Below are 27,024 nucleotides of genomic sequence, written 5' to 3'. Positions count from 1 at the left end.
AATGGAAACGTCCTTTAATAACACTCTACTGACACCTCACACACACATACACACACTCTCACGCACACTGACATTAAGCAGAAAAGCTCATATGCCTGTACATGCCAGATGTATTAATCCCACTGATATACATGTGCAAACATTAATAAATAAAGCAATTAAACTACAGCAATGTTTTAAACACCTTTTCGTTGAAAGTTTTGCATCTATTCCTCGCAGGATTTGCATGATCATCTCAAGGCAAGAGGTAAATACTCCACATGATCTTCCTCTTTAATGTTCTTTAAAAAACAAAAAACAAACAGTTGTTTTGTTAACAATTTGGTGCAAGCTACTTTCTCATATCAATTATCTACATATGTATAGAGGCAATGCCAAACTTTACACATAACTAATCTGAACAATATGCAATATTATAAAAGAGGGTCACATTTTTATTTATTTATTTATTTATTTTGTAATGGACTGCAGAATCTCATGGACTTTCAAGCAACCAGCAGACAAACTAGCCTCAGTGCTTAATTTCCTGAGGGTTACAGTTTCCTGTAAATACGTTTTTTTTAAACACACTGGAGCCAAACACAACTTTCAGTTCACATCTTTCTAAAATGCCGCCTAATAATGTGCAACACAGTGTAAATGTTTTAAATGTGTATATGTGAAAGTACATATAGAGTTGATAGTAAAGTCTGCTTTAACCCTTAAACAGGCATCATAACCACCTGGTTGACCTTTTATTCGTAGGTTTTATAATTATCATAGGTTATCATAATATTTATCAGAGTTGGGTCAGTATATTATTCAATCCAAGATAAAGGGTTAAGTATTACACGGATGTTTTTAAATTACTTAACCAAATTCCTAGACTGTTCCTAGACTAAGTTCATTGAATGCTTTTATATATATATATATATATATATATTTCGAGATATATATAAAATTATTAGCCGCCCTTTGTATTTTTTTTTATATTTCCCAAATGATGTTTTACAGAGCAGGGACATTTTCATAGTATATCTGATAATATTTTTTCTTCAGGATAAAGTCTTATTTGTTTTGTTTTTGCTAGAATAAAAGCAGATTTTAATTTTTTAAAAGCCATTTTAAGGACAATATTATTAGCCCCTTTAAGCTATGTTTTTCCCCTATAGTCTACAGAACAAACCATCATTATACAATAACTTGCCTAATTACGCTAAGCTGTCTAGTTAACCTAGTTAAGCCTTTAAATGTCACTTTAAGCTGTATAGAAGTGTCTTGAAGAATATCTAGTCAAATAGTATATAACTGTCATCATGACAAAGATAAAATAAATCAGTTATTAGAGATGAGTTAATAAAACTATTATGTTTAGAAATGTGGTAAAAATCTTCTCTATTAAACAGAAATTTGGGGGAAAAATCAAAACAGGAGGGCTAATAATTCTAACTTCAACTGTATATCACTGTAAAATATTTGACCTTAAGATTACAGTTAATTACTGGCTAATTGCATTACTTTCACAGTAAGGTACTGTATGTAAATCCACAGTAAATTACTGTGAGGTACGTCATAATAACAATAACTCTTATTATTTCTAAATATCAAAAAAAGTGCCTGTACTGGCATAAACGTTACTGTGTATTCATTTCTGTGTTAATAAAACAAACAGAGTTTGTATTAATACAAAGTATTAATATGGTTTGAATTCCTAACTAACAAGCAAAAGATAAAGCCATTTACAGTAATTCGCTGTAATCATGCTGCCTGCCTTAATTTCACAATAAAATTCTGAATACATGAAATTTAACAGTTAAATTCTGTGAAGTGACACTAATGTAATTTACTGTGAAAAACTACAGTAAAATTCTGGGAAATTATTCCAGTGTATATATACACAATATGGCATTTAATAGCTTTATACATGTCTGTATTATTTATTCAATTAATGCAACATTTTTTGAAGTAATAAATTACCTTACCGATTTCCGTGGTTTTCTGTGGAGGATTATGGGATCAACGTATGTTATTTCATCTTCCCGGGTCTGAACTGTTTTAGCAAAAACAATAATCCATGCATTACATGAACAAAACTCAGTTTCAATCTTTAAACATTTAACACTGCAGTTTTTATTGTTTGTTTTAGTTTGTGTGTGAACACCTTTCATTTCAACGGTTCCACTACCACTAAAAAAGAGAATCGTTAGTTATACTGATGTTAATGTATAGCTGTAATTAACACTTGCCTTTTTCATCATGTTTTCTATTTCTCCTGCAGATGCAGAAGATCCCGAGTCCAGCTACAATCAACAAAAGTCCAACAGTGGCGGCAGTGGCAGAGATCAGGACCGGCAGCGACACAGAGTCTGAAATAAACATCATATCAAACGTAAGTGAATATGTCAGTCTAATCTACAACCAAAGACAGAAAGAAGTGCTGTTATACCTTTACACTGTTGACAGAGCTGAGTGACGTTGAGTTGTGTGGTCTGGTTGCTGATGGTGTTGTTGATCATACAGCTGTAGGTGTTTTTATCCTGATATTCCACCTCCAGAGGTAGAGAGAGACTGATGCTGAGATCAGACACACTGATGCTGGACAATAAACTGTTTCCTTTGTACCAGGAGAGACTCACAGCGCTCACATTCACCACTGAACACACCACTAAACAATTATACTGGGATGAAGAACACTGAGAAGAGTTGAAGATGAGGACAGGAACAAGCAGAAGAGCTGGAAAACAACAAATGTTTAGTACATTGTGTTGAATGAGTATAAATACTTAAGGTAAGAATTTTTGAAAGGTATGACTAAGAATCTCTACTCACGATAGACAGAAACATTGAATGTTTTTGGTGTCAGTTTTACTCCACCCATGTCTAGTTTATAAACTCCAGCATGTTCAGTTGTGATGTTTGTGATGACCAGAAATCCAGTTTGTCTGTCCAGCTTCAGTCTGTCTCTGAATCTCTCATTAACAACATTGAGTTTGGGGACAGTTTGGTTTTTAATTGTGATTTTAGCTATCAGAGTATTTTTGGCTCCTTGTGTCAACAGTATTTCTTCAGCCTCTTGAATGTGAGTAACACCAGAGTTTAGAGTGACTGAATCTCCCTCCATCACTGACACCAATTCATCAAACACACCTGGAGAACAACAAGAGGTTTTACACAAATGAAGACTCTGAATTGTTTGCAAAATTTGAACTCTGCTGTAGTTTTTGTCATATACATGTAAACTAAAGAACAAATAAAACAACCACAGAGACACAATTACATGATAACCTCATCTTTAAATTAAAAGTATGCTGGTTGTCTTCCATATTTAAAAGAAATAAATAAACAAGACATGTAGATCTACAGAAAAACAGCCTAAAGATGTCAGCGGCTCAATGGTTTTTGGCTTTTAAAGCCTCCACATGCAGATCACAACCTGACACATTTTCAAAGTTATTAGTGGACCTTACAACTATTCACAGCAGTGGAAATAAATGCTATAATAACTTACCAGCGCAACATCTCCAGCACAAACAATATAAAACAAACATCTGAAACATGTTCTTTTACAGTTCTGCATTACCTAAAGACCTTCCGCTAAAAACGCTGAAGGTGGTGTGTGTGTGTGTGTTTATGAATCCTCCCACAACCATTTGACCCTCCTATTACTTTTTATGGCCTATAGTTAGACTTTAAAGCTTTCTGGTTGATGGAAATATTTAGTAATTTTAGCAACATGCTTTATCGATGATGGTATCTGACTTGAAAATGGCCAAATACAGATGCTAATTGTGTTAGATGAACTAAATTCCATTGAATAAATTTGCCTAACTCATGCATTTTGTACTTGTCTTGCTTTTTTTGTCTCGTTTTCAAGTATCTAAAGAATCGTAACTTAAGATGGATTTTCTAGATAAACAGAAAAAGTATTGTCTAGTTTTAAAAAAATATATCAAAATGAAAACATTTCCTGAAAACAAGCATAATAAAGTGGTAATCAAAACTATTTTTTGGCCAAAAAAAAAAAAAACAGCATTATTTTGCTTGTTTCACCTAATTTTATCATGTGGCTTCTAAAAAAACAAGGCTTGAAAATGTTTCTTGGTTTGGACTGGAAACAATGCAACAACTTTAAGCAAGAGAAGCAATTTTGCAGTGTTTAAATTGGTCGTATGTCTATTCATTTAATTCTCATGTGTTTTGTGTGGAACAGTTGCGTTGAATCGTTTGGCACCTCACCGAAGCAGATTTCCTGAGGTTCATCCTCTGAGTCAAACTGAAAATAGCTGTGGTTAATTGTCTTTCAGAAATGTCTGAACTGTTTGGAGGCCAAACAACCTGCATCGGGGGGCTTCAGTGTAAGTGTGAAGAGCTTACAGGTGAAGTGTTTCTTCCTGTTATGCACTGCTATATCTCTGTATTCAATGTTTGTAATAATAAAACACCTATATGATTAGTTTTCCACTCATAATAGCTTTAAAAACTGTCATTTGTTTGTTTGTGAGTTGACTTTCTCTATTAGCTTCTGCTTTTTGTGCATGTTTGTGGTTTTTCAATTTACCCACATTAGCGTTTAGGTTGTTTGAAGATGTGCCACTAGTGAACTCGTATTTGCAAGGCACCCTATGCCTTAGTGGCCTTTTAGTAACCTAGTAGTATAGTGGCTTTTAATCCTTTTATTTAGCTAACAGTGGCCTTCTCAACCACATGGCTCAGTTTGAAGGTCTTTAATCAGGGAGCTAAGGTGCCCAGAAATAGACATGCCAAGCTTTTTAGTATCATACTCGAAAAGACTTTGGGTGTTTCTGTTGTATTTTTTTTTGGAAATATGGCTACCTTTTCGATATGATGTGGCCATCTTATGGTGATAACCGTGTTTTGCATGTGCGTTTTCCGTCGAACGGAGACACGAAAAGGTCGTGATGGTTGAGAAAAAAATAAGTGGAAGAAAAAAAAAACGGGGTGGGAAAAAAACTGTGATATCTCGCAACATAAAAACATCTTTGCGACATAGCGCAAAACATCTTTGCATTTCCTCACAAAACATCTTTGCGAGGGTATGCAAAAACTAAAAAAAAAATGTTTTCCTATCACTGTTTTTTCCTCCCAACCTCCCTGCCAACTTTGTAATTGTGTTGCTATATTTCTTTAATATAATTTTTAACATTCATTTGGCTACTTTTAGCCATTTTTAAAAAGTGACTCAAAAGAGCAGTGGCTGCAGGCTTCACTCAGTAGAGTAAATTGCTAGCTCAGATAGTTTTTCGTAACTGTTCATTTACTGATGTTTGTTAACATGTATAATTGTTGGTAATTTAGGTAGCAAAAAATTCCAATAGTGCTATAGTTGTTGTCTCTTTCACAAATGTGAGCTGACAGGCGGCCTCCAGTCCACGTACAGCAGCCTCCTGCAGACAGTAGATCACTTCTCTGTGCACCGACGGCAAATGATTTGGCACAGGCAGTGTGGTGTAGTCAAACCGATCTGCTTCTCTTTTTTTTTTTTTTTACAATTTAATTTGAACGTTTATTCTTTATTTGTTCACAATCACATACATTTTCAGTGAGAGTTTCAGAACTTGTCTGAGTTTACGTCCGAAAGAGATTACTGCAAATTCACTACACATCTATATACTGTATTCAAACAGCAATACATTAAGTTAAATTGACATGCTTATATAAAGCGTAATGCAAATATAAATACCCCTTTATTAACCATAGGCTGTTAAACAAACAAAATCTTTGGTGATGACGTCCGTAACGTGACAATTCTTAGTGATTTTTAGCAACAGTGCATTAAGCTACTTTTCACCGATCACCCTTCTGGTCACATTTGTTCTTTAGAAAAACATGTGAAAAAATGAAGCTTCTCGCTATATTTACTTTTCACTGGTGTTTACTCGACTCTGGTAAGACGTTTTAGACATTAATATTGTTTCTCTTCTTGTTTTCAGACTTTGTTTTCAGAAGAGGAAGTGACGCGGTTTGTTTTGAATCTTACAGGCAATTCGACATAATAATGCGTTTATCCTTTGTATTTTGCTGACGATATGTGTTTTTACACAACCGTAGGACGTTTGTTTACTAGGCTAACGTTAATCACTCTTCTGGTTACAAAAAAAACGCTGCAAACAAGACGCAGTCACCTTTTCTGTGGTGCAGTCAGAAACTGCTAATCATCGCGTAAAATACAGGAAGTGTATGTTGTAATAGCCTAACTCACGTAAAGTTGAAGTAGACGTTTAATATCAACATATTGATGAAATTACCTTTTAATGTACTGTGAGACACTTAAAAATGACATTAATTTATTTTTGTTCTTGTGTTGTTTCAGTGTTTGCTTGTTTAAACTTTAAAACGAACGTAGGTGTGTTTGACTTAAGTTTGTGCTGTTTTGCAATGTTGTCCTACTTGACACCGGAGATAATGTGCGACAAAAGTGATCAGAGATACTAGTTGAAAGTGCCTTTTTACCATATGTTCGAGCTTCTGAAGTCTACAGCTAAAGATGATACAATCATGAATATTTTGTTTATTCTGAGCCATATACAGCCCAGTTGCTCACAGATTATATTTATATAACCAGAAAAACTCTTTTCATTGAAGCATACTGTTATATTGTGGCATGTTCATCAAAATAAAACATAAAAATAGTATAGTTAGTTAAAGTTCATTTTAAGCACTTAGGGCACTGACTATGTTATGGGGCTAGTTCACATGAAACTGAAATTTCTGTCAATATTTATTCACTTGCCACAAGCCTGTTTCAGTTTCTCTCTTCTGTTGAACACAAAATAAGGTTATCTGAAAATTGTCAGAAACCTACAACCATTGACTTACATGGTATTTTTTATTTATTTATCTATTTTTTAAATATAATATGGAAGTCCATAATTACAGGTTTTCAGCATTATTCAGAATATCTGGCTTTGTATTTAACAGAAGGAAAAAAACATATAAAGGTTTGGAAAACTTGAAGAGTAGAATTTTCCTTTTTAGAAGAACTATAGAAGCCAGTGGTTCTCAAAGTAGGGTCGGGACCCCCTGGGCGGTTGTTGGACAATGACAGAGGGTTGCTTAGTCATTTCCAAAAGTTAAATAAATTTAATTAAACCATTAGAATTGCAATATTTTAGCCATAACCCACTGATTATATTAATAGTAGTTCTAATAGTATTAAACAACAACAGCCTTTAAATTATTATTTTTATAGGATTGGTGTGTTTACTTTAGATTAACAACACCGCAATGACGTCAGCTCCAGCAGATTGATTTTATAGCACCAGGTTAAGCTTTCTGATACCTTTATGGCAGTCAAATGCATTAAAAATAAATACAGGCCACAACTGAATATTGAGGATGTTCTCTGATTGGTGGTCTACAACATTAAACCAAGAATAGACTTATGCTGTAAACATTGTGCCCACCAGTCTCTATAGTTGAGGTTAATATTAAATTAAACAAATTAATAAATGACTATAAATATATGGTTGTTAGACGGTTGCACTTTTTTTGTGTCGTCAATATGCTCGCGTTTATATAGGCCTGTCGTTGTATGAACATTATTTTGCATAGAACATATAACCACCTATGGGGAATTTTGGGGTCACGAGTCATTGGCATTGCTATATAGGCCATGGGCTAAAAAGTTTGTGAACCCCTGCTTTCAGCAGTCCTAAAGTTGCTTATTTGAAAAATACTGCATCTAATCCATTTAATCTCAGTCTTAGAAAATGTAAACAGCACTGCACCATTAGCCATGTTTGCATCCACCTATTCTTATGAGCATTTTGCCATATTGAATAAAACTGCTTAATAGAGATGTCAAGAGGCACACAGTAGAGTAGGATAAACGTTTTATCTGTTCAGAAAAAAAAAGTGCATTGACTACACATTAACTGAATAAATTCCAGTATGCCTGTCAAAAAAGTAATGTGATTTATTTTTAACAGATCACTGAGCATGATGGGTTGGCATTAATGGACAAATAAGCAGACCAACCACATTGTAAAAATATGAAATGTTTTGGTCATTCAAGGTCTGTCATCAAAGTAGTCAGGAATTATTACCCCCAGAACTGAGCATCTGCATGCCTAAAGAGCAATTCAGAGTTAGAGTTAAAGTTGAATACACCTAATGTTGTCGTTTATTTTGGTTAAATGCCGCTCTCGTTCTGCTTTATCTTTTCTTCGCCTCACACCCTCATTTGTTCTTGTCCGTTCTGTAGATTGTGCTCACCTGTTCCTCTGTTTGCTTGGCCTAACCCAACAACCACACTTGTGGTCTTGGCTAGTTTAAAGCTTGTGCATGTGAGAGACAAAGTGTGCACTATTGTTCCAGCTTAGCAACACTGCAGAGCTCAGTGCCCTTAATCCACATGCTGTAATCAAAGCAAATCTAAATTAGGAAAACCATTTAAGAAAACATTAAAGCGCAAGTTGTTTTTTTTATTAGAACTTTTGATTTTGCAAAACTAGTACATATCTAGGCATGTATATTTTAGAAACACTGCACCGAAGCATGATCTGAAACACCCAAGTCACGTGACTAAAGTGTTTGGAAACACGTGGTCACCTGACTAAAGCGATTCAAACCATCAATCAGTTTAGAAGTGTTTCGAGACCTGGCGAATTTGCATTTGACTACCAGGGTCAGACTACACTTCTGGCTCATATGGCCTCGTGGACTGTGTGTGCACGTTGTTACTGTGCTTCAAATGACTTTTGGGTTCGAATCCCGACTTGTACAAATACTGTGTGGTTTTGTGTATTTTAATCCTGTTTCTGTTTTATGGTGTAGTCTAAATAGGATACAGCTGCAGTTACGCCATCAATTAGCATCATTTTTGTAACACTGTCAAACAATAATTAATATTTTTACTGTACTGTGATGGTTGGGTTTAGGTAGACATAAATAAAATACATTAAATGGGAAATTTAATGAATATTATAAATAATTCTTGTTAACTTTTGGCCACAACTGTGTCTGATCTAGCAAAAACCCTTTTTTATGACCAAAACAAGACAAATTTATTATTATTCGGATGTCAGACCGATGTTGAAAACAAAACGATACAAGAACAAAGCATTACCAACTGGTATTAAAGCATTTGAAAATAGCTGTATCAGCCTGAATTTAAACCCACTATCCTCGCATGGTAGTCGGAAACCTGAACCGCTCCATTAAATCACTTGAAGGTTTAAACATGCAAAGTGGGGTTTAATACCTCAATTTGCTCAACTGATCTTTGCTGAAACTGTTTCAGTGCAATACATAAAAATGACCACTAGGTGTCACCGTAGAGTGGCATTTTGAAGCTTCGACACATTTGCTTCGACTTTGACTTCATGAAGCCTCGCTTTGCCCACCACTACTTTTTATTTCAACGAGGCACAGCAGAACAACAGCATATGATACTATGACAAAGGTCTGTTGAAGGTGAAATATCCAAGTGTCCTTCTATCTTTCTTAGAGGAACATTGTTTTTAAACATTTCAATAATTTTCTCACGTATTTGTTGTCAAACTGTTGATTCTCGGCCCATCTTTGCTCCTAAAGGACTAGACCTTTCTTGGATGTTCTTTTGTATTAAATCATAATTACAATCACCTGTTGACATCACCTGTTTCACATCAAATCATTATTTAACCAACTCATCTGATTACAAGCCCTAAACTGCTCATGTCCCAACTTTTTTGGGAATGTGTTTCAGTTCTGAATGATAGGAAAGCATGTATATTTACAAATGAAATGAAGTTGACCAGACAAGCATAAAATATTTTGTGTTTATATTGCAATAGAAGTCAAGCTGCAGGCACACTGGGCTTTTCCTCCCATAGACTTTCATTTATACGCACACGAATGCGTCAGACCAGAAAAGCAGGGTCATGCGTCAAGTTTCGCAGGTTGCTGCGGTGCAAAGATCAAACTTGATGAACTCTGACCTGCGAAATCACGTCACTTGACTGCGTGAGACTAATCGAGGATCAAAACATGACATCTCTGGACAGAAAATTAAAACATGGAGCAATCAATCGGATTTTTAAATGTCCAATAAGCTTGTTTAATCCCGCTCTTTTTCGCAGAGTTGTACGACAGAATTTGGCAAACGCAAACTCTAATGTGACCGCAGCTTTAAAGTGAAAAAAAGTGTTTTTCTATACTGTCCCTTTTTTTTTTTTTTTTTTTTTGATTTGGGGTTGTACATAGTGCAACTGGGGGATTTTCAGAGATTTGTTCTCAAAACAAACAAGCCACTCAAAAAGGAACGACAGTACATGCATAACAACATGTGGGGTAAAGAATCAAGTTATGTAAATTTTTGAACTGCCCCATTTGTGTAAATTGAGCACTAACATTGTCTTGTGGACTTGGGAACATTCTGTGGCAAGTTATTCAGGGCAACACTACTTGTAAGAGCCATTATGTTTGTTGTAATGCTGTTTTTGACCACTGGGTGGAGTGTGGGTTTGGAGGAGTATATAGGTAGACAAAGAGTTAGAACAGCAGTGTAATTAGAGGGAAGCACAACATTTTTTGACCGTTTGAAAGAGCTTTGTGGAGGCATTCAATGTGATTTTATGAGCATTTATATACCAGACTGTGAGTGGAAATTGAGACATAAGAACTGTCTGTTAAAAAATAACTCTAATAAACAGTATTTGGAAAATGATTCCTTTATTGAGATCTCACACGTCAGAAACAACCCTACAGCACCTCAAGTGACAAAATGGTCATTTGTGTCACTACACTACTAATAAAAGAAATTAGGATCGATTGTTTTTTTTTTTATTAAATAATTATTGTTTAGCATGTTCAGAAAGAGGGTTGTAAATTTTGTTGTATACGTTCCTAATTATGATCATCCGTTCATCAATCATGTAAGTTTGTCACGTGTGAATCAGGGATGTTCTGCTCTTTGTGTGTGTGTGTGTGTGTGTGTGTGTGTCTGTGTGTGTCTGTGTGTTTCATTATGAATCCACTCACATTTCTCTACCTGTAATCTGTATGATCTGGAGAAAGTGGTATTCACAGCTCTTTCATGTTGTATAATTCACTTTGGCTTCATTTTTTCCAGATGTTTTTGGTGTTTGTATGGATGGAGAGTCTGTGTCAGTGGCGGAGGGACAATCTGTCACTCTAGACACCAATGTTAAAGTAAACCAACAGCAAAATATTACATGGAGTTTCAGCGATGAAGTCATTGCTGAAATCACAGGAGACCTCAGTTTTAACTGTGCAGGTGTTCAGTGTGAAGGTGGTGATGGTAAATTCAGAAACAGACTGAAGCTGGACAGTCAGACCGGATCTTTGACGATCAAAGACATCAGAATTACAGATACAGGAGTTTATAAACTGCAGATCAACAACGAGAGCAGACAAAGTGAAAAAATCTTCATTGTTACTGTAATTGGTGAGTCATTATTTAAATTACTTTATAATATGTGGCTGTTGATTGCTTGATTCTGATTGGCTGATGAACATTCTATTGTGATGTTCACCTAGTTTCAAACATTTGTAAATGCTATCCTATTATTTTTCATCATGCTTCAAGAAAATTGTAGTAATTACATTTTTTACAATGTTATATAAACTAATGAAAAATAGAGTAAAATGCAAGTCAATTTTAATAAAACCTCATGTCAAATTAAATTAAAGATAAGAAATTTTATGTATGCATGAAACTGTATGACATATCAAATCACGGTTATTGTCACGTCAGCAGCAGCATGTGTACTATGATGAGTGAACAGCTTAGAAGGAATCATTCACAGTTTTTTAATGTTATTATTTATTAATCAATAATAAGCAATGTTTTTAACAGATGCCTATTAATTTAAGGTTATTCATGACATGTATGTACCTTTGTCTGATGACTGAATGTGATAATTGATTTCTGCTGTTGGTTTTGAATCCAGGTATGTTTCTCTTCACAGTCGATGTGTAGATTAGAGCTGCACAATATGCCTAAAAATGTATTTTGTCACAATAATAGTATGTGCAATAACTGTATCACAGAGAAGTGGAATAAATTACATTCATGTTACATGCCAAGCATGTTTTGCATACATAGGTTATCCAAACCTGACCAATCAGATTTGACTTTTCCTATCATCTGAACCTAGAGCTGAAAAAAAAAACTAATGCTGGAATACAAATGTTTCCTTCAAGGTTTTTAGTTATTTGTGGTGTTTTAATGTCTAATTTTTATTAATTTAATTAGCTCAGAAAAATATTTTTCAACTGTTTATTTTAGTATGATCATTACATAAATTGCTTAAATTATTTTTTTAGTTTTTTTATGTTAGGTATGTGATAAGAAATATTGTTATCACAACACTTAACATTGCGTATCCAACGATATCTCACATCAATTCAAATTTAACTAACTTTTTGATTTAGTCACTAATTCTTATGAATTTTGATGATCCGATTTGTACATTTGTATGATTTGCTCATCACCAATGACTGGTTAGGTTTGGTGGCCTTCCTTTAACAGGCAGCATCTCCTCACAGAGACTACAGCCAAACTGAAAGCAAAATCAAAACATAAAGTGTCCAGGCCTGGTCCTTACTTGTCTTCCACTGCTGTCTCTTTTCCTTTTATTATACAGAGCTCCTTCATGGCACTTGGGACTGGTGCAGGAACGCTCCGGTTACTAAAGTAACCCTCGTTCCCCGAAGGGGGGGAACAGAAATGCTATATGGAAAAAACTTCCACTATATGGGGTATTTTGTTCAGAAAGCCAATCATCTGAAAGAGTATTGAAACTGCCAATGAGTTGGCAGCTTCAGCTTGCGCAGCTGATGCTCGTTGCAATCAATTTGGCTATATAAGCACAGTGCGTGGAGGAGCGGTCCACAAGCCCGAGGGCGGCAGATTTACTCCCACTGTAACCCTCAGATCTGCCATGGAGCGGGGGACAACTGGGGTGGGTTGCCCTCTTGCAAGAGCGAGCCGCAATCCTAACTGCGCAACAGACATGCTGCCGCAGTGATGGCATGCACTGCCCGCGAGCACTGCATTAACATGCGGGACCCCCAGACATGAAACGCAGTGCTCATGCCCATCATCCGGGGCCAGGAAACCACCGCATGCAGAAACGCACGACGTCTTGAAAAATACTCATTGGCATTTCATTGGCCTGTTTACATACTCTTTCAGATGATTGGCTTTCTGAACGAAATCCCCCATAGTGAAAGTTTTTTTCCACATAGCATTGAAGTTCCCCTCCTGAAGGGAAACAGGTGCCTTTCTTCATTCCCACATCTCTCAGTCCTGCCCTACTCGCTAAAAACTGTAAAATAGATATGTTTTTTCATATTTTCCAAGTATTTTCCAAGTTTTTTCATATTTTCCAAGTATTGTCTTGGCGTAGATAAACGCATTCTTGTTGTATGTTTCATTGCCTTCTAATTAATTGTTGTTGTTTTCCAGGTTTTTTCCATGTTGGTTCATATGGAGAACCTGTGTTTGTAGTGAAGGGAGATTCAGTAACTCTACAGTCTGGTGTTGAAACAAACCAACAAGAAAAGATTAGGTGGTATTTTAACAACATCCGCATCGCTCAAATCACTGGAGATTTCACTAAAATCTGCACAGGTGTTGAGTGTAATGAAGGCAATGAGAGATTCAGAAACCGACTGCAGCTGGATCACCAGACTGGATCTCTGGCCATCATGAACATCACAAACACGGACTCTGGAGTTTTACGTCTTCGGGTCTTCAGCAACGACAGCATTGGAGAAAAGATCTTCATTGTTGCTGTATTTGGTAAGTCATATGTTTAAACTGTACAAACTCATTTAGGATATTTTTGTGTGACATTTAGAGGTGTGTATCAATACACAGTATATAGAAAAAAACACTAAAAGAAATTACTGTTAAAAGTTCCTAAAACCTCCCCGTCTGTGCAGTTTTTACACCTTTAGTTTGAAAAAAGTCAGGAAAGTGGGTGAGTCCAGCTTTGTTTAGGTGGGAGTGTTGAGTGGTGAAAAAGGTAAGGGTTTGCATGAAAAGGGGAGTTTCATTACCTGCAAAAAAATTACATGCAAGTATGGCAAATCCGAATTTCACCATTTCCAGATTCGAAAATCTCTTGGGTAAAAAAATGTTTCTTACAAACTTTTTTTGTTGCGTGTTAATAGACCACTTTCATCCAACTGCTTGGGTCCACACATGAGCTTTGCTCTCAATGCGGGGAAATGGAAACAACTTTTGTTTCGGCACATTTAAAAACACTGGCAACCCAAACAATTCTTCTTCAAATTGTTTTAATTACGGTTGGCAACACAAAGTGGTGTCTCTCTGAACACTGTAACAGGTAAAAAGAGTCTTCGAACGTATATCATAAATATTAATGAAGTTGCATCTCATTCACAATTTATCGTGCTGATTAGTACAAACCAAGTCTTTCTCATGAATTAATGCTGAAAACTCGGTGTCGTCACTTTATACTGGCCGCTACAGACATCCAGTCTCCACACTGGAATTGACACAAGGATGTCATGGCCGTGACGTAGCAAATTTATTTTTAAGCCAAAAGAACAAATTTGCTCTATACAGTGAAAAAAACAATTTACATTTTTTTTGTGAAATGTGTGTCCTAATAGTGTTTTTAGCAACATGTTATATATATACATATATATATATATATATATATATATATATATATATATATATATATATATATATATATATATATATATATATATATATATATAATGTGTTTTGGTGTTTCATGACCCTTTAAAATAGAACTTATTTGGTTTATATGTGAGGAATTATAGTGGGTGGGTTGTCAAATCATTAGAAAATAATGCACACCTGAAGTGGTGGTAAATCACAATGTGTGTAATATGCAGATGTCTTCATGATTTTCTAATAATTCCGTGCACTCAAGTCCATTATTCATTCATTCATTTTTTTTTTGGCTTAGTCCTTTTATTAATCAAGGGTCGCCACAGCAGAATGAACCCCAACTTATCCAGCATATGTTTGATGCAGAGGATGCCTCTCCAGCTGCAGCCCATCACTGGGAAACACCCATACACTCTCATTCACACACATACAGTTTTTGCTTACCCAAATCACCTGAACCACATGTCTTTGCATTTGTTGGGGAAACCACTTACGTATATGGTTTTTGTCTGCAAATTCCTCCCATGTGTAACACTAGTTTCTTACACCTCATCCAAAGCCTTCTGTTGTGGTTTGATGTGATTTTTGACTGTTGTAGCTGGGAAATCATTCCGCATAGTGACTTAGAGCTGTAATGTGTTCAAAATCTGCCGGATCTACTTTAACTGTGTTTATCTGAAAATATCAACACACCTTTAAATGTTTATCAGCCAATCAGAATCAAGCATTTTACTGTGACAACACTGATTGCATGTTGTTTTATATTTAGACATTCCTGGTGTGGAAATGAAGAGGAAATCAGTAAGGAAGGGACAATCTGTCACTTTTGAGGCTTGTTCGGTAAACAATCAAAACTATGTGATGACGCTGTATTTTGATGACACTCGCATCACTGAAATGACTCCCAATAAGTCCTGTTCAGATGACCAGTGTGATACAGACAAGAGATTCAGAGGCCGACTGAAGCTGGATCATCAGAGTGGATCTCTGACCATCATAGACAGCAGGAACACAGACTCTGGAGATTATAAACTACTGGTCAACAGCAGCTTATTCAGCATCATGAAGATGTTCAGTGTTAAAGTCACTGGTGAGTATCATTGAATCCTTTAGTCATTTAATAGCCCCCCCTTTGCAGTTTTAGAAAACAGTGTAATATGGAATGAAGATTAAAGAAAATGTTTTTATTGTGAACCTGCATGCAACATTAAGATTCGTTATATTAGGAATTTTGCTACTTTCAGGTCTAGAACAATACTTGGTAGAACACAGCTGTTCATAAAAAATAGGTTAAAAGGTTGATAATTTAAATTTTTATTCATTCATTTTTTTCAATATTTTTAAAATAATGTTTGTCTGTCTTCAACTGTTTCAGATTCAAATGGGCTCTTTAAAAGAAAACATACTGGCGTTGCTTTAGCTTTTGCTGTTGCTCTGCTGATGGTTGCAGTTGTTGTTGTGAGGAATCGTCAACATGTGATCTACAAATGAAGAACATGATGGCAAGCATTACATAAAACTAATTTAATAAGATGGGTATATAAGTTTTAAATCCATATTTACTAACAGCAAACCATCACATAGCTAAATTATATATATATATATATATATATATATATATATATATATATATATATATATATATATATATATACATATATGTTTATTTATATATATAAATGTTTATTTATATATATTATGTGTGCGTGCGTGCGTGTCAATCAGGGTATCTTCCGTCCAATCCATATCCGTTTTCAAACAAAAAACAAAAAAAAAGACAACGTAAGTTTTTCCGTTTTTCACTTGCTCACAAGAAACGAAAAAATGAAATTTTGGCTCTTTTTTATTTTTTTTTATTTTTTTTATTTAGGATAGTTAAAGGGACAAACAACTTCAAAATTCATTATACACATCAAATCAAATCCAATCACTTTTGTTGTCACATCATCACGCGTAGACGGTGCTTTAAACGCCAACTTTCCTTTAATTGGTCAACCAAATCTGAGCTTGTGACGTAGCCCTCAAAATAAGAGCCTTCTGTGGACCAGCACCCAGGCTTTTACCTATTATTATTTAATTATATATATAAACTAAGTTTTCGTATTCTGTCATTTATTCAGTTAGCAGGTTTACATTCTTTGCGTATGCATAAATAAAAAATAAAAAAAGTAAACTAGCAGTATTATTAGACATTTGTTATTGAAATAAGGTCAGTTCGCTGCCAAACATCCTTCAGCTCTGCACCTGATACTGAACAAAGATAGCCATTTATGAGCAGCACCTAGTTTGCAAGATTATTTACGAGCAAGGCCTATAATAATGATGATGATGATAATAATAATAATAATAATAATAATAATAATAATAATAATTAATATTGTTCACTTACTGTTTTTTTTTTATTTTATTTTTTTAAATATATTTTTTAAATATTTTTTTGATACCAGAATAAAAACACATTGGGCTCAGTTGCTATAACAAAGGTCGGCTACTATTTTTAAAATTATTTTATTTCCTTCTATTCATTTTATTTGGCTATATATAGATAGATAGATAGATAGATAGATAGATAGATAGATAGATAGATAGATAGATAGATAGATAGATAGATAGATAGATAGATAGATAGATAGATAGATAGATAGATAGATAGATAGATAGATAGATAGATAGATTTTTTATAGATAGTTTTTTCTATAGATAGTTTATATATATATAATTAAATAATAATAATAGTTAAAAGCCTGGGTGCTGGTCCACAGAAGGCTCTTATTTTGAGGGCTACGTCATGAGCTCAGATTTGGTTGACCAATTAAGGGAAAGTTGGTCCAATTTTTTTGGAAAAGTTGTCCATTTTCCAACCCCCTAAATGAAAAAAACTAAATCGAGCCAAAATTTCATTTTTTCGTTTCTTGTGAGCAAATGAAAAACAGAAAAACTCACGTTTTTTTTTTTCTTCTTTTTTTGTTTGAAAACGGATCTGGATTGGACAGAAGATACCCTGATTGTGTGTCATTCTGTCATTTTCTTTTTAGCTTAGTCCCTTTATTAATCATTGGTTGCCACAGTGGAATGAACCGTCAACTTATCCAGCATATGTTTTATGCAGCGGATGCCCTTCCAGCTGCAACCCATCACTAGGAAACATTCATACACACTCATTCACACACACACACACTACCGACACAATGTAGCCTACCCAATTCAATATGGACAAAAATCTCTGAGGAATAATTCCAGAACCTTGTTGAATCTTTGCCACGAAGGATTAAGTCAGTACTGAAGGCAAAAGGGGTCCAACCCAGCACTAGTATGTTGTATCCTATAAAGTGGCCAGTGAGTGTAGATCTGTGTATATAGCATTAAAAGTGACTCCTGTTATTTTTGTACTTTTTTTTTTTTACACTGGTAATTTTAATCAAACAAATAGTTTGATTTGTTTACAATTTGCCTTTTTTTTATTTTAGTGTTTGCATTTTTTATTATTATGTTTTTGACTGCTTTATCTTTGTATTGGTTGTCACTGTGCTTATTTTGCGATAATTATTGATGCCTATACAGGGTTCAACAATAAGGACTGCCCAATGGCCCGGGGCCAGTGTGAGAGATGCTCGGGACAGTAGACAGAATCGTTACTGGCCCAATCGGGTCACTAAATTTCAATTTGCCTGCTACTATTTGTCAGTTGCGTGCAAATACAGTCTTAGAATCGAGAAATTATTTGTTCTTTTAAGTCTTTGAATGCTGCCTTCTCTGTGAAGTCGTAAACACCATATTGCTTTTCGTTTTCTTATATCTGATTGGATGTTGTGAGCACGTTATTTTTTTTCCATAACCTGGTAAAAACCAGTACAGCAAAGAGACGTCAACCTGACGTCAAATTAAAATATGAGGCTAACAGAAAACGTCTGTTGACATGGGTACAAGACGACATGGGTTTTGCTTGGTTTGCCGTCACTTTTAAGTCAGGCACTTTTTGTTTTGCAATAAAATATATGCACATTTTCCATACTGCTATATTTTACTGCTAAATATTTTAACATTTCTAAAATATTTAAATTCTAGATTTACAGACATTTATTTTTGACACATAATTTAAAATATGTGGCTAAGAAATAGCAATTCACTTTTTTTTTTGGTGGGGCCAGTGAAAACTTTGGCAGGGCAAGTAAAAATCTGAACCACTGGTCCAGTCAGGCCAGTGGAGATAATCCTTAACGTTGAACCCTGCTATAAAATGTTTGCTTGCATGAGACCAAAAAAACCTAGAAATAATGTGCATAATGCTTTATTGTTTACTTTCGTACCAATGCTATTAACAAAGTTTATAGAGTTTGATTAAAAAAAAAATGTGTTTGTAATAACTAAACACAAAATTGATCACAGAATTCAATTTTCAACATGCACTAAAGAAAATTTATGTTAAGCTATTCCTGGAATGTGAATAAAGACATTTTAACAAACTTTTGCATTTGTCTGACAATTGGATTGTAATGTAACATGGTAGTCAACAAAGAGGGTTGTTTTTTCTGCCAACATTAAATATTCCAGTGGAGGGCAGTACTGCATTGTATAAAGTGTTTTTTTTTTCAGCATCTTTGGGCTTCATTTTCAGACTTCGCTCATGGTATAAATAACTCCGTATTATATTTGACGTTTTGTTTTTGTACTTTTGCTTGTCACCAAACTTTTTAAAATTTTTGCTTGTGCAATTTTTATTTTTGCACCCTCACATCAATGCATATTTTTTTTTTTGCAATTGAAATGCTGACTAATCAAAACAAAAGCCCTCTAGTGGTCATATATATATTATTGTATTTTTTTTTTTTTTTTTGTACTGTAATATATGGAAGGCCGGTTCCACTGGAGAAAAAAAAGAATATATATATATTTATATATATATATATATATATATATATATATATATATATATATATATATATATATATATATATATATATATATATATATATATATATATATATATATATATGTATATATATATATATAGACTGTTATTGTTTATCACGTTTTTAAAAAAAGGAAATATAGTTGAACTAAGTTATTGTCTATTTATTCGTATGGATTTATTATTTCTGTCAGCTCCATTTGATTTTTAAACAATCGGATTATATGCTTTATGCTGTGTGATTGCTCCAAAAGCCTAACATTAAGATGTTATTTCTCTATTACATGGGCTAATGCAATTTGTCTACACAGTGTGTCTTTAACACTTCATATAAGATCAGTCTCAACAGAAAACTACTTTATAACTTGGAATTGCAACTTTATTTCTCAGAACTGTAGGTTTTCCCCCAATTCTGACATAACTTGCCATTTTGAATTTACAACTCACAATTCTGAGATAAAAATAAAAGATAAAATTCTTAACCTTTATTTAATAAAAAAAGAGATAAAAAGCAACAAACTTTTTTGTAATATTCAGTGGTGGGCATGGGCTTCTGTAGGGAATGACAGTGTCATATATTAATGTTGTGTGTTTTTGTATATTAATCCAAAAACAGTTCTAAATGATGTCCCACACTTTGTGCACTTTTGCAACTTTAAATTATCCTATAATTATCCTACTATAGCTGGCAGCTAGCTACCTGCCGGAAGTGGTGTTAGTGACACCAGCAGGGGGCGCTCAACCTGCTGTCTGTGTGGGTACTAATGCCCCAGTATAGTGAAGGGGACTCCTTACTGCTCAGTGAGCACTGTCTTTCAGATGATACGTTAAACTGAGGTCCTGACTCTATCATGGCCTCCTAACCATCACCATATGGCTTTATCACTCTGTCTCCTCTCCACCAATCAGCTGGTGTATGGTTTGCGATAGAGTTGTAATCGAGCCATAAAAGTTAGGCCCGCTTGGGCCCGAGCCCGACAGAATTCGGCCTGAGCCCGACAAGTACATTTTGATTAACAACTTAATAAAGCCAGAACATGTTAACAGCCCGACATTATTTTAATGTGCACATGTACACAGATTTTTTGCCTTTTATCATGAATGAGTCATTTATATGTGTTTTAACATTATTTATTTCTAACAAAAATAGGCTATAGACCACTTGGAAGTTGAAAGAAGGAAATAAAATAAGTCCTCTGTAATATCATAACATCTCAGCACTCTAAATAGGCCTAGGTAGCCTACATACACTTAGCCTTTAAATTGGCCAACACACAATAAAAATAAGTCTTTCTTAACCAAATAAATTAATATATATATTATAAATGATGGCGGGTATTTGGCAATAATGAAATTAAAATAAAGGCTCTGTGAGATTTGTTGTGCCACTTCTCTTCACAATCTGCATCAAGGCGAAGGTGAAGCTGAATAATAAATTAATTATGCCAACATTAGTCTGTATACTCTGACTACATTATGATTTTATGGTTTATTTAGTTGTAAATTTTATCCTTTACTCAACAAGATTAGGCTATGTGCTTTTGTGGAGGAACTTTAATGAATCCACTGTAAATGGCTTTAGCGCAGTCCTGCGCTCACTGATGGTGCATCCAGCAGCACACACTTTCTCTGCTGCTGCTGGCCAGGATGCACTACTGTTTTGGCTAATTTAGTTTGTTTTGGATAGGATAGTTTGTTCATCTTCCACCAGCCAAGAACACTCATTTCATTTTTTATGACAGCGGTTTCAATGTAGCGAGTGACCTCGTCATCATCCCTGTCAACTTTCTGTACATTGCTGTATAGCGCTCTAACTTAATAAGCAGTGTATGAGCGACCGCCGTAATACCTTGGCGGCTAGAATGATTGTTCTTTCTGGACTGGCGGCTGACCTGACCGCAGTCAAAATTTGCACTTTTTTACTTCTCCATTATCATTTGTTTCACCTTTGCAGAGATGGATTTTAATGTTGTAACGAATGAATTGATAACTTTTTTTGCGCTATCTAAATATATCACATGACTGTTCATTTAAAAATTATAGAAATTAAGCCCGATGAGGAGATTCCCCCCAAAAATATGTAAAACACTTTGGGCTCTATTTTGATGGTCCATGCTCAAAGTGCAGTGAGCAAACGCTTTCAGGACGTGTCAGAATCCACTTTTGCTAATATAAGGATGGAAAAATCCACTTTGTGCAGTGGCACATGATCTAAAAGGGTTAAGTTTATTTTCTTAATGAGTGTGTTTTGAGAATAAACCAATCAGAGTCTCATCTCCCATTCCCTTTAAGAACCAGTAGCGTCGCGCCATGGCACATTTGCTATTTACATGACGTAAAGTAAGTGTAGGTGGAAAAACTGAGCATTTCACTAGCAAGAAAACAGCTAAACAGGGCATCTACAGCGCAAGAATAAGAGATAAATTATTAACTTTCACTCTCGTTGATAGGGAAACCTTGTACACAAAGACAACAATTAGCCTTCAAATTATTTTGTTTGTTAAGCACAAATAATAAATTCAGTTCTAATTTCCAGCAAATGAATAAATGAACAATAATAACGAAGTGTGCTCTAGCAAACAACAATTGCGTCGCGCCTTGCGCCACATTGCGCCGGGTGTATGATAGGGCCCTTTGAGTGTCCAGAAAGCACAATATAAAAAATAATATCATTATTATGCCAACACTAAAAAAAGGGAAAAATAAACTCAATAAAACTTATTATTTTGGCTTTTTGCCTGTCATTACTGGAGAATCCATTGTTATTCTAAGAATAAATGCAATGTTTATTATGTACAACATACAATATCTTCCCACTTTTTGTTTTATTTTTGTCTAAAGCCGAAGTCTACACGGACAGGAATAGAAATGTCCTTTAATAACACACTACTGAAACCTCACAATACACTCACGCACACTTACATCAAGCAGAAAAGTCTATCATATGCATGTACATGCCAGATCTATTCCCAATTAGGCCACAGCAATGTTTTAAACCCCTTTTGTTGAGAGTTTTGCATCTATTCCTCACAGGATTTGGATGATCATCTCAAGGCAAGAGGTAAATACTCCACATGATCTTCCTCTTTAATCTTAAAAAAATAAAATAAAAGCAAGAGATTATTATTAAGTTGTTTTATTAACGATATGTGTTTCTAATTTCTCACATCAATTATTTAAGTATAGAAGTAATGCCAAACTTAACACATAACTAATCTGTACTTTATGCAATATTATAAAAGAGGGTCACATTTAAAAAAAATATATTTTTTTTTTAATGAACTGCAGAATCTCATGGACTTTTAAGCAACCAGCAGACAAACTAGCATCAGTGCATAATTTCCTGAGGGTTACAGTTTCCTGTAAATGAGTTTTTTTAAACACACTGGAGCCAAACACAACTTTCAGTTCACATCTTTCTAAAATGCCGCCTAATAATGTGCAACACAGTGTAAATGTTTTAAATGTGTATATGTGAAAGTACATATAGAGTTGATAGTAAAGTCTGCTTTAACCCTTTAACAGGCATCATAACCACCTGGGGTCCATTCTTCGTACCTCGCTTAAATGATCTGAGATGATTTGGCAAATCCTGGATCTTTTAATCTTGATAACTGATCTCTCGCTAATTTGGTTCTTCAAACAAGTTTGCGAATCAGATTAGAATGTCTGGATGAACTGATCTGAGATCGCTGCATGTGTTGTGAAGGACTATCGATTCTCGAAATCATGATCAGCAATGCAATGATTGGCTGACGGCACAGCAGGGTAATGACATCATCTGATTAATATTCAGTTATCCATGTGAACAAAATTACATCATATTAGTAGTAAACGGCTTGTTAAATATGATACGCAATAACTTTAAACTTTCTTGTGGGCTGCATGCTTGGCCCTTTCATGTGTCAAAAGCAATTTATTTAGTTTTACATTTACGAATTTTCCTTATTATAGTAGTATTATTGTAGCTGTTTTTTTAATCGGTGTAAATAATAACTGGATACAAAAGCATTTTGATATTGGTAAAGGTGTCTGCAACTTTTGTGAAGCACTGGCATATTAACTGTCAAAACATGTTTATGACTGCATAAATGTATTATTGCTTTAAAAAAGTCACATATTCTGCATTTCTATATCATACACAAATTGTACTAAAGTTTTCACTTTGCACCACCAATTGGCAGTTTTTGTACTCTTATTTCGGGGGTGCAGATTGCATACGTTTTATTAATATAACTTTATTTATTTTATTAATAACTTTATATATTTAGTTATATATTATATATGTTATTAACTTTTTTTCAAGTGTATATAACTACTACTGTAAGAAAATATCAGAATTCGGTACATGCTTTCAGTATTATCTTTGCTTAAACATCTAATCCTATTTATATAAATTGAACCTGCTCCCGATTAGGTTTGACCTAGCAGAACTGTTGCTATGACAACAACTCTCGGATCAGCTTTGAAGAACGAAACGATCCTGGAACGTGTCAAATCGTCAATATTCAAATCCAGCTAACTGAGTAATCCACGTACGAAGAATGGACCCCTGTGGTTAACCTTTTATCCATAGGTTATCATTATCATAGGTTATCATAAAATTCATCAGAGTTGTTTCAGTATATTATTCAATCCAAAATGCTACATTAAATGGTTAAGTATTACAGAGATGTTTTTCAGATGTTATACTAAGTTTAATGAATGCTTATATATATATATATATATATATATATATATATATATATATATATATATATATATATATATATATATATATATATATATATATATATACATACATACATACATACATACATACATACATACATACATACATACATACATACATACACACACACACAAACACACACGCACACTGTAAAACCCAACAGTCAAGTGAAATGAGTGTAGTTACCTCTAAATTGGCTGAAAGTTAATTCTACTCATTTGAAATTAGTTTTGAACTCAACGTTGAAGGTAATAAGTTTATTAAATACCTCATTACTTCAGCTTCAAGGGAATTAGTTCACAGTACTCACATAAGTTAGTTTATCTCAAATAGTTTGTAGCAATCAGTTTCCTCAGTCTGTTTGAGTTGCCTTAACTTATTGGGGTTTACAGTACTCAGTTTGAGTTCTCTTCATTTATTGGGTTTTACTGTGCTCAAATTACTTGATGTACTCAAATGGATTAAGTTTATAGTACTCATTAGATTAGCTTTTGTACTTTAATGGTTTGTTTTGCAATTGGTTTTCTCAAATGGTTTGAGTTAGCTTAACTTATTGGGTTTTGCAGTATACAAGGTTCTAGATTCACTCTTGACATTGGTGGGGACATGCATAGAGTGCATGCATCGAACAGCACAAATTCTATTTTGCGCTTTTAAGAACATGCTTAAAGTACTTAATAATATAAAATAAACAATAATACGAATAACAACCCCGTCCCATGCTGCAAAAGTTAATTTATATGAATGTACTGCAGTCAGGCTTTGAGGAGGTATGGATGGAGATAAATTTAGAGATGTGTGTGATGCAATTTTACTGTTTTTCAGAATCATGGAGGCCAAAATCAAAACTATTTTAATGAATTGCACTGCCTTGGTTAATAGTATTTCTGTGAACTAGTAAAAACTTGATTTGGTGCACATGTAGGTTATGAGTTGACAGAGCATTACTTTATTTTGAAGCCAATATATACAATATGGAATTTAATAGCTTAATACATATCTGTATTTATTGATTTTATGCAACATTTTTTAAAGTAATAAATTACCTTACCGATTTCCGTGGTTTTCTGTGGTGGATTATGGGATCAACGTATGTTATTTCTTCTTCCTGAGTCTGGACTATTTTAGCAAAAACAATAATCTATGCATTACATCAACAAAACTCAACGTTTCAATCTTTAAACATTTAACAGCGCAGTTTTTATTGTTGGTTTTAGTTTATTTTATAATTTTTTTAAAATGTATGAACACCCTTACTATACCTTATTATTATTTCAAATGTTCCACTACTACAAAAAAAGAGAGAATCATTTATTATACTAATATTAATTTATAGCTGCAATTAACACTTGCCTTTTTGATCATGTTTTCTATTTCTCCTGCAGATGCAGAAGATCCCGAATCCAGCTACAATCAACAAAAGTCCAACAGTGCTGGCAGCAGAGATCACGACCGGCAGCGACACAGAGTCTGAAATGATCATTATAAATGTAAGTGAATATGTCTAATCTACAACCAAAGACAGAAAGAAGTGCTGTTATACAGTACCTTCGTATGGCTGCCAGAGTGTGTTGATGTCCAGATGCGTGGTCTGGTTGCTGATGGTGTTGTTGATCACACAGCTGTAGGTGTTGTTATCCTGATATTCTACCTCCAGAGGTAGAGAGAGACTGATGCTGAGATCAGACACACTGATGCTGGACAATACACTGTTTCCTTTGTACCAGGAGAGACTCACAGACCTCACATTCACCACTGAACACAACACTGAACAAATATACTGAGATGAAGAACACTGAGAAGAGTTGAAGGTGAGGACAGGAACAGGCAGACGAGCTGGAAAACACCAGATATAATAATAGATATAAATAAAAAATATATGAACTATAAAGATTTAATTGTCAAACTATAAAGTAATTAATTTAAACTGTATGGAAATATATATGTCTGCTCACCATTAACAGAAACTGTGAATGATGTTGTTGTCAGTTTTTCTCCATCTATTTCTATTTTATAAATTCCAGCATGTTCATTTGTGGTGTTTGTAATGGTCAGAGATCTAGTTTGATGATCCACCTTCAATCTGTCTTTGAATCTTCCACCAAGAACATTATCAAATATGGAGAAGAATAAGTTTTTATTGCTTATCTTAGCTATGACAGAGTTTTCAGCTCCAAATTTCCATGTTACATCTTCATGATTTTTGGGGATTACACTAATATTAGGGTTTAGAGTGACTGAATCTCCCTCCATCACTGACACGGACTCATCAAAAACACCTGGAGAACATGAAGAGGTATTACACAAAGACTGGTTTATAATATTACAACTCAGCTGTAGATATGTACATGTAAACTAAACAACCATTTCAACAACCACAGAGACACAGTTATATGACCTTTTGTTTAAATTACAAGATTAATTGTGCTGTTATCTTCAATAGTTTTTAAATAAATGAGACATTAAAATCAGTAGAAAAACAACCAAAAAATGTTCAGCAGCTCAATGGTTTTTGGCTTTCAAAGCCTCCACATGCAGATCATAACCAGACACATTCTAAAACTTATTAGTGAACCTCACAACTATTCACAGCAGTAGATGAAAATTCACCCGAGCTCATGAATGGAAAAAAGAAATGCTATAATAACTTACCAGCGCAACATCTCCAGCACAAACAATACAAAACAAACATCTGAAACATGTTCTTTTACAGTTCTGCTTCACTTAAAGACCTTCCGCTAAAAACACTGAAGATGATGTGTGTGT

General features: G+C 34.4%; 3 protein-coding genes and 1 long non-coding RNA gene across 14 annotated transcripts; 2 read left to right on the top strand and 2 right to left on the bottom strand.

Moving 5' to 3' along the window:
* LOC100006469 (natural killer cell receptor 2B4) lies at positions 1–6,179 on the bottom strand. Of its 4 annotated transcripts, none has more exons than XM_073937210.1 (6): positions 6,123–6,179; positions 2,809–3,126; positions 2,426–2,713; positions 2,226–2,345; positions 1,962–2,029; positions 1–281 (listed from the first exon to the last, which is right to left on the bottom strand). In XM_073937210.1, exons 2-6 carry the CDS (start codon positions 3,098–3,100, stop codon positions 231–233), a joined length of 819 nt encoding a protein of 272 aa, XP_073793311.1. In that variant the 5' UTR covers positions 3,101–3,126; positions 6,123–6,179; the 3' UTR covers positions 1–230. The 4 variants fall into 4 exon arrangements, with proteins under 4 accessions (XP_073793311.1, XP_073793310.1, XP_073793312.1 ...); XM_073937209.1 differs by having other exon boundaries at positions 4,813–6,159; XM_073937211.1 differs by lacking the exon at positions 6,123–6,179 and adding an exon at positions 5,860–5,948.
* Positions 1,304–3,356, top strand: LOC137488903 (uncharacterized). Its single transcript, XR_012397700.1, has 2 exons — positions 1,304–2,368; positions 2,500–3,356. It is a non-coding gene; the product is annotated as an uncharacterized lncRNA (long non-coding RNA).
* Positions 4,228–19,180, top strand: LOC100333939 (uncharacterized). 6 transcript variants are annotated; one of them, XM_073937191.1, is made up of 6 exons: positions 5,759–5,885; positions 11,054–11,389; positions 13,415–13,750; positions 15,387–15,707; positions 15,993–16,119; positions 17,653–19,180. In XM_073937191.1, exons 1-5 carry the CDS (start codon positions 5,837–5,839, stop codon positions 16,106–16,108), a joined length of 1,158 nt encoding a protein of 385 aa, XP_073793292.1. In that variant the 5' UTR covers positions 5,759–5,836; the 3' UTR covers positions 16,109–16,119; positions 17,653–19,180. The 6 variants fall into 6 exon arrangements, with proteins under 6 accessions (XP_068072519.2, XP_073793292.1, XP_073793293.1 ...); XM_073937192.1 differs by having other exon boundaries at positions 17,727–19,080; XM_073937190.1 differs by having other exon boundaries at positions 15,993–16,153; positions 17,727–19,080.
* On the bottom strand, positions 15,782–27,024 carry LOC137489040 (uncharacterized). 3 transcript variants are annotated; one of them, XR_012397696.1, is made up of 7 exons: positions 26,911–27,020; positions 26,214–26,537; positions 25,807–26,094; positions 25,612–25,728; positions 25,310–25,377; positions 22,449–22,618; positions 15,790–16,098 (listed from the first exon to the last, which is right to left on the bottom strand). XR_012397696.1 is itself a non-coding variant. In XM_073937213.1 (6 exons), the coding sequence occupies exons 1-6, from the start codon at positions 26,957–26,959 to the stop codon at positions 16,087–16,089; spliced, it is 858 nt and encodes a 285-aa protein (XP_073793314.1). In that variant the 5' UTR covers positions 26,960–27,020; the 3' UTR covers positions 15,782–16,086. The 3 variants fall into 3 exon arrangements, 2 of the variants coding, with proteins under 2 accessions (XP_073793314.1, XP_073793313.1); XM_073937213.1 differs by lacking the exon at positions 22,449–22,618 and having other exon boundaries at positions 15,782–16,098; XM_073937212.1 differs by lacking the exon at positions 15,790–16,098 and having other exon boundaries at positions 19,890–22,618; positions 26,911–27,024.

The sequence above is a fragment of the Danio rerio genome, chromosome 22, assembly GCF_049306965.1.
Source record: "Danio rerio strain Tuebingen ecotype United States chromosome 22, GRCz12tu, whole genome shotgun sequence".
Lineage (NCBI taxonomy): Eukaryota > Metazoa > Chordata > Actinopteri > Cypriniformes > Danionidae > Danio > Danio rerio.
This window is presented reverse-complemented; position numbering and strand designations above follow the sequence as displayed.

Excerpts from the sequence above, each read along its gene's own strand:
- LOC100006469 (XM_073937209.1), bottom strand. The coding sequence starts at position 5,023 with ATGTTTTGTGAGGAAATGCAAAGATGTTTTGCGCTATGTCGCAAAGAT. Across the intron at positions 2,030-2,225 it reads TAGAAAACATGATGAAAAAG|TTCAGACCCGGGAAGATGAA; the intron begins GCAAGTGTTAAT and ends TTGCTAAAACAG. Across the intron at positions 282-1,961 it reads ACAGAAAACCACGGAAATCG|AACATTAAAGAGGAAGATCA; the intron begins GTAAGGTAATTT and ends TGTTTTTTAAAG.
- LOC100333939 (XM_073937191.1), top strand. The coding sequence starts at position 5,837 with ATGAAGCTTCTCGCTATATTTACTTTTCACTGGTGTTTACTCGACTCT. Across the intron at positions 11,390-13,414 it reads CTTCATTGTTACTGTAATTG|GTTTTTTCCATGTTGGTTCA; the intron begins GTGAGTCATTAT and ends GTTGTTTTCCAG. Across the intron at positions 13,751-15,386 it reads CTTCATTGTTGCTGTATTTG|ACATTCCTGGTGTGGAAATG; the intron begins GTAAGTCATATG and ends TTTTATATTTAG.
- LOC137489040 (XM_073937212.1), bottom strand. The coding sequence starts at position 26,959 with ATGTTTCAGATGTTTGTTTTGTATTGTTTGTGCTGGAGATGTTGCGCT. Across the intron at positions 26,538-26,910 it reads GTGCTGGAGATGTTGCGCTG|GTGTTTTTGATGAGTCCGTG; the intron begins GTAAGTTATTAT and ends CATGTTCTCCAG. Across the intron at positions 26,095-26,213 it reads ATTCACAGTTTCTGTTAATG|CTCGTCTGCCTGTTCCTGTC; the intron begins GTGAGCAGACAT and ends GGTGTTTTCCAG.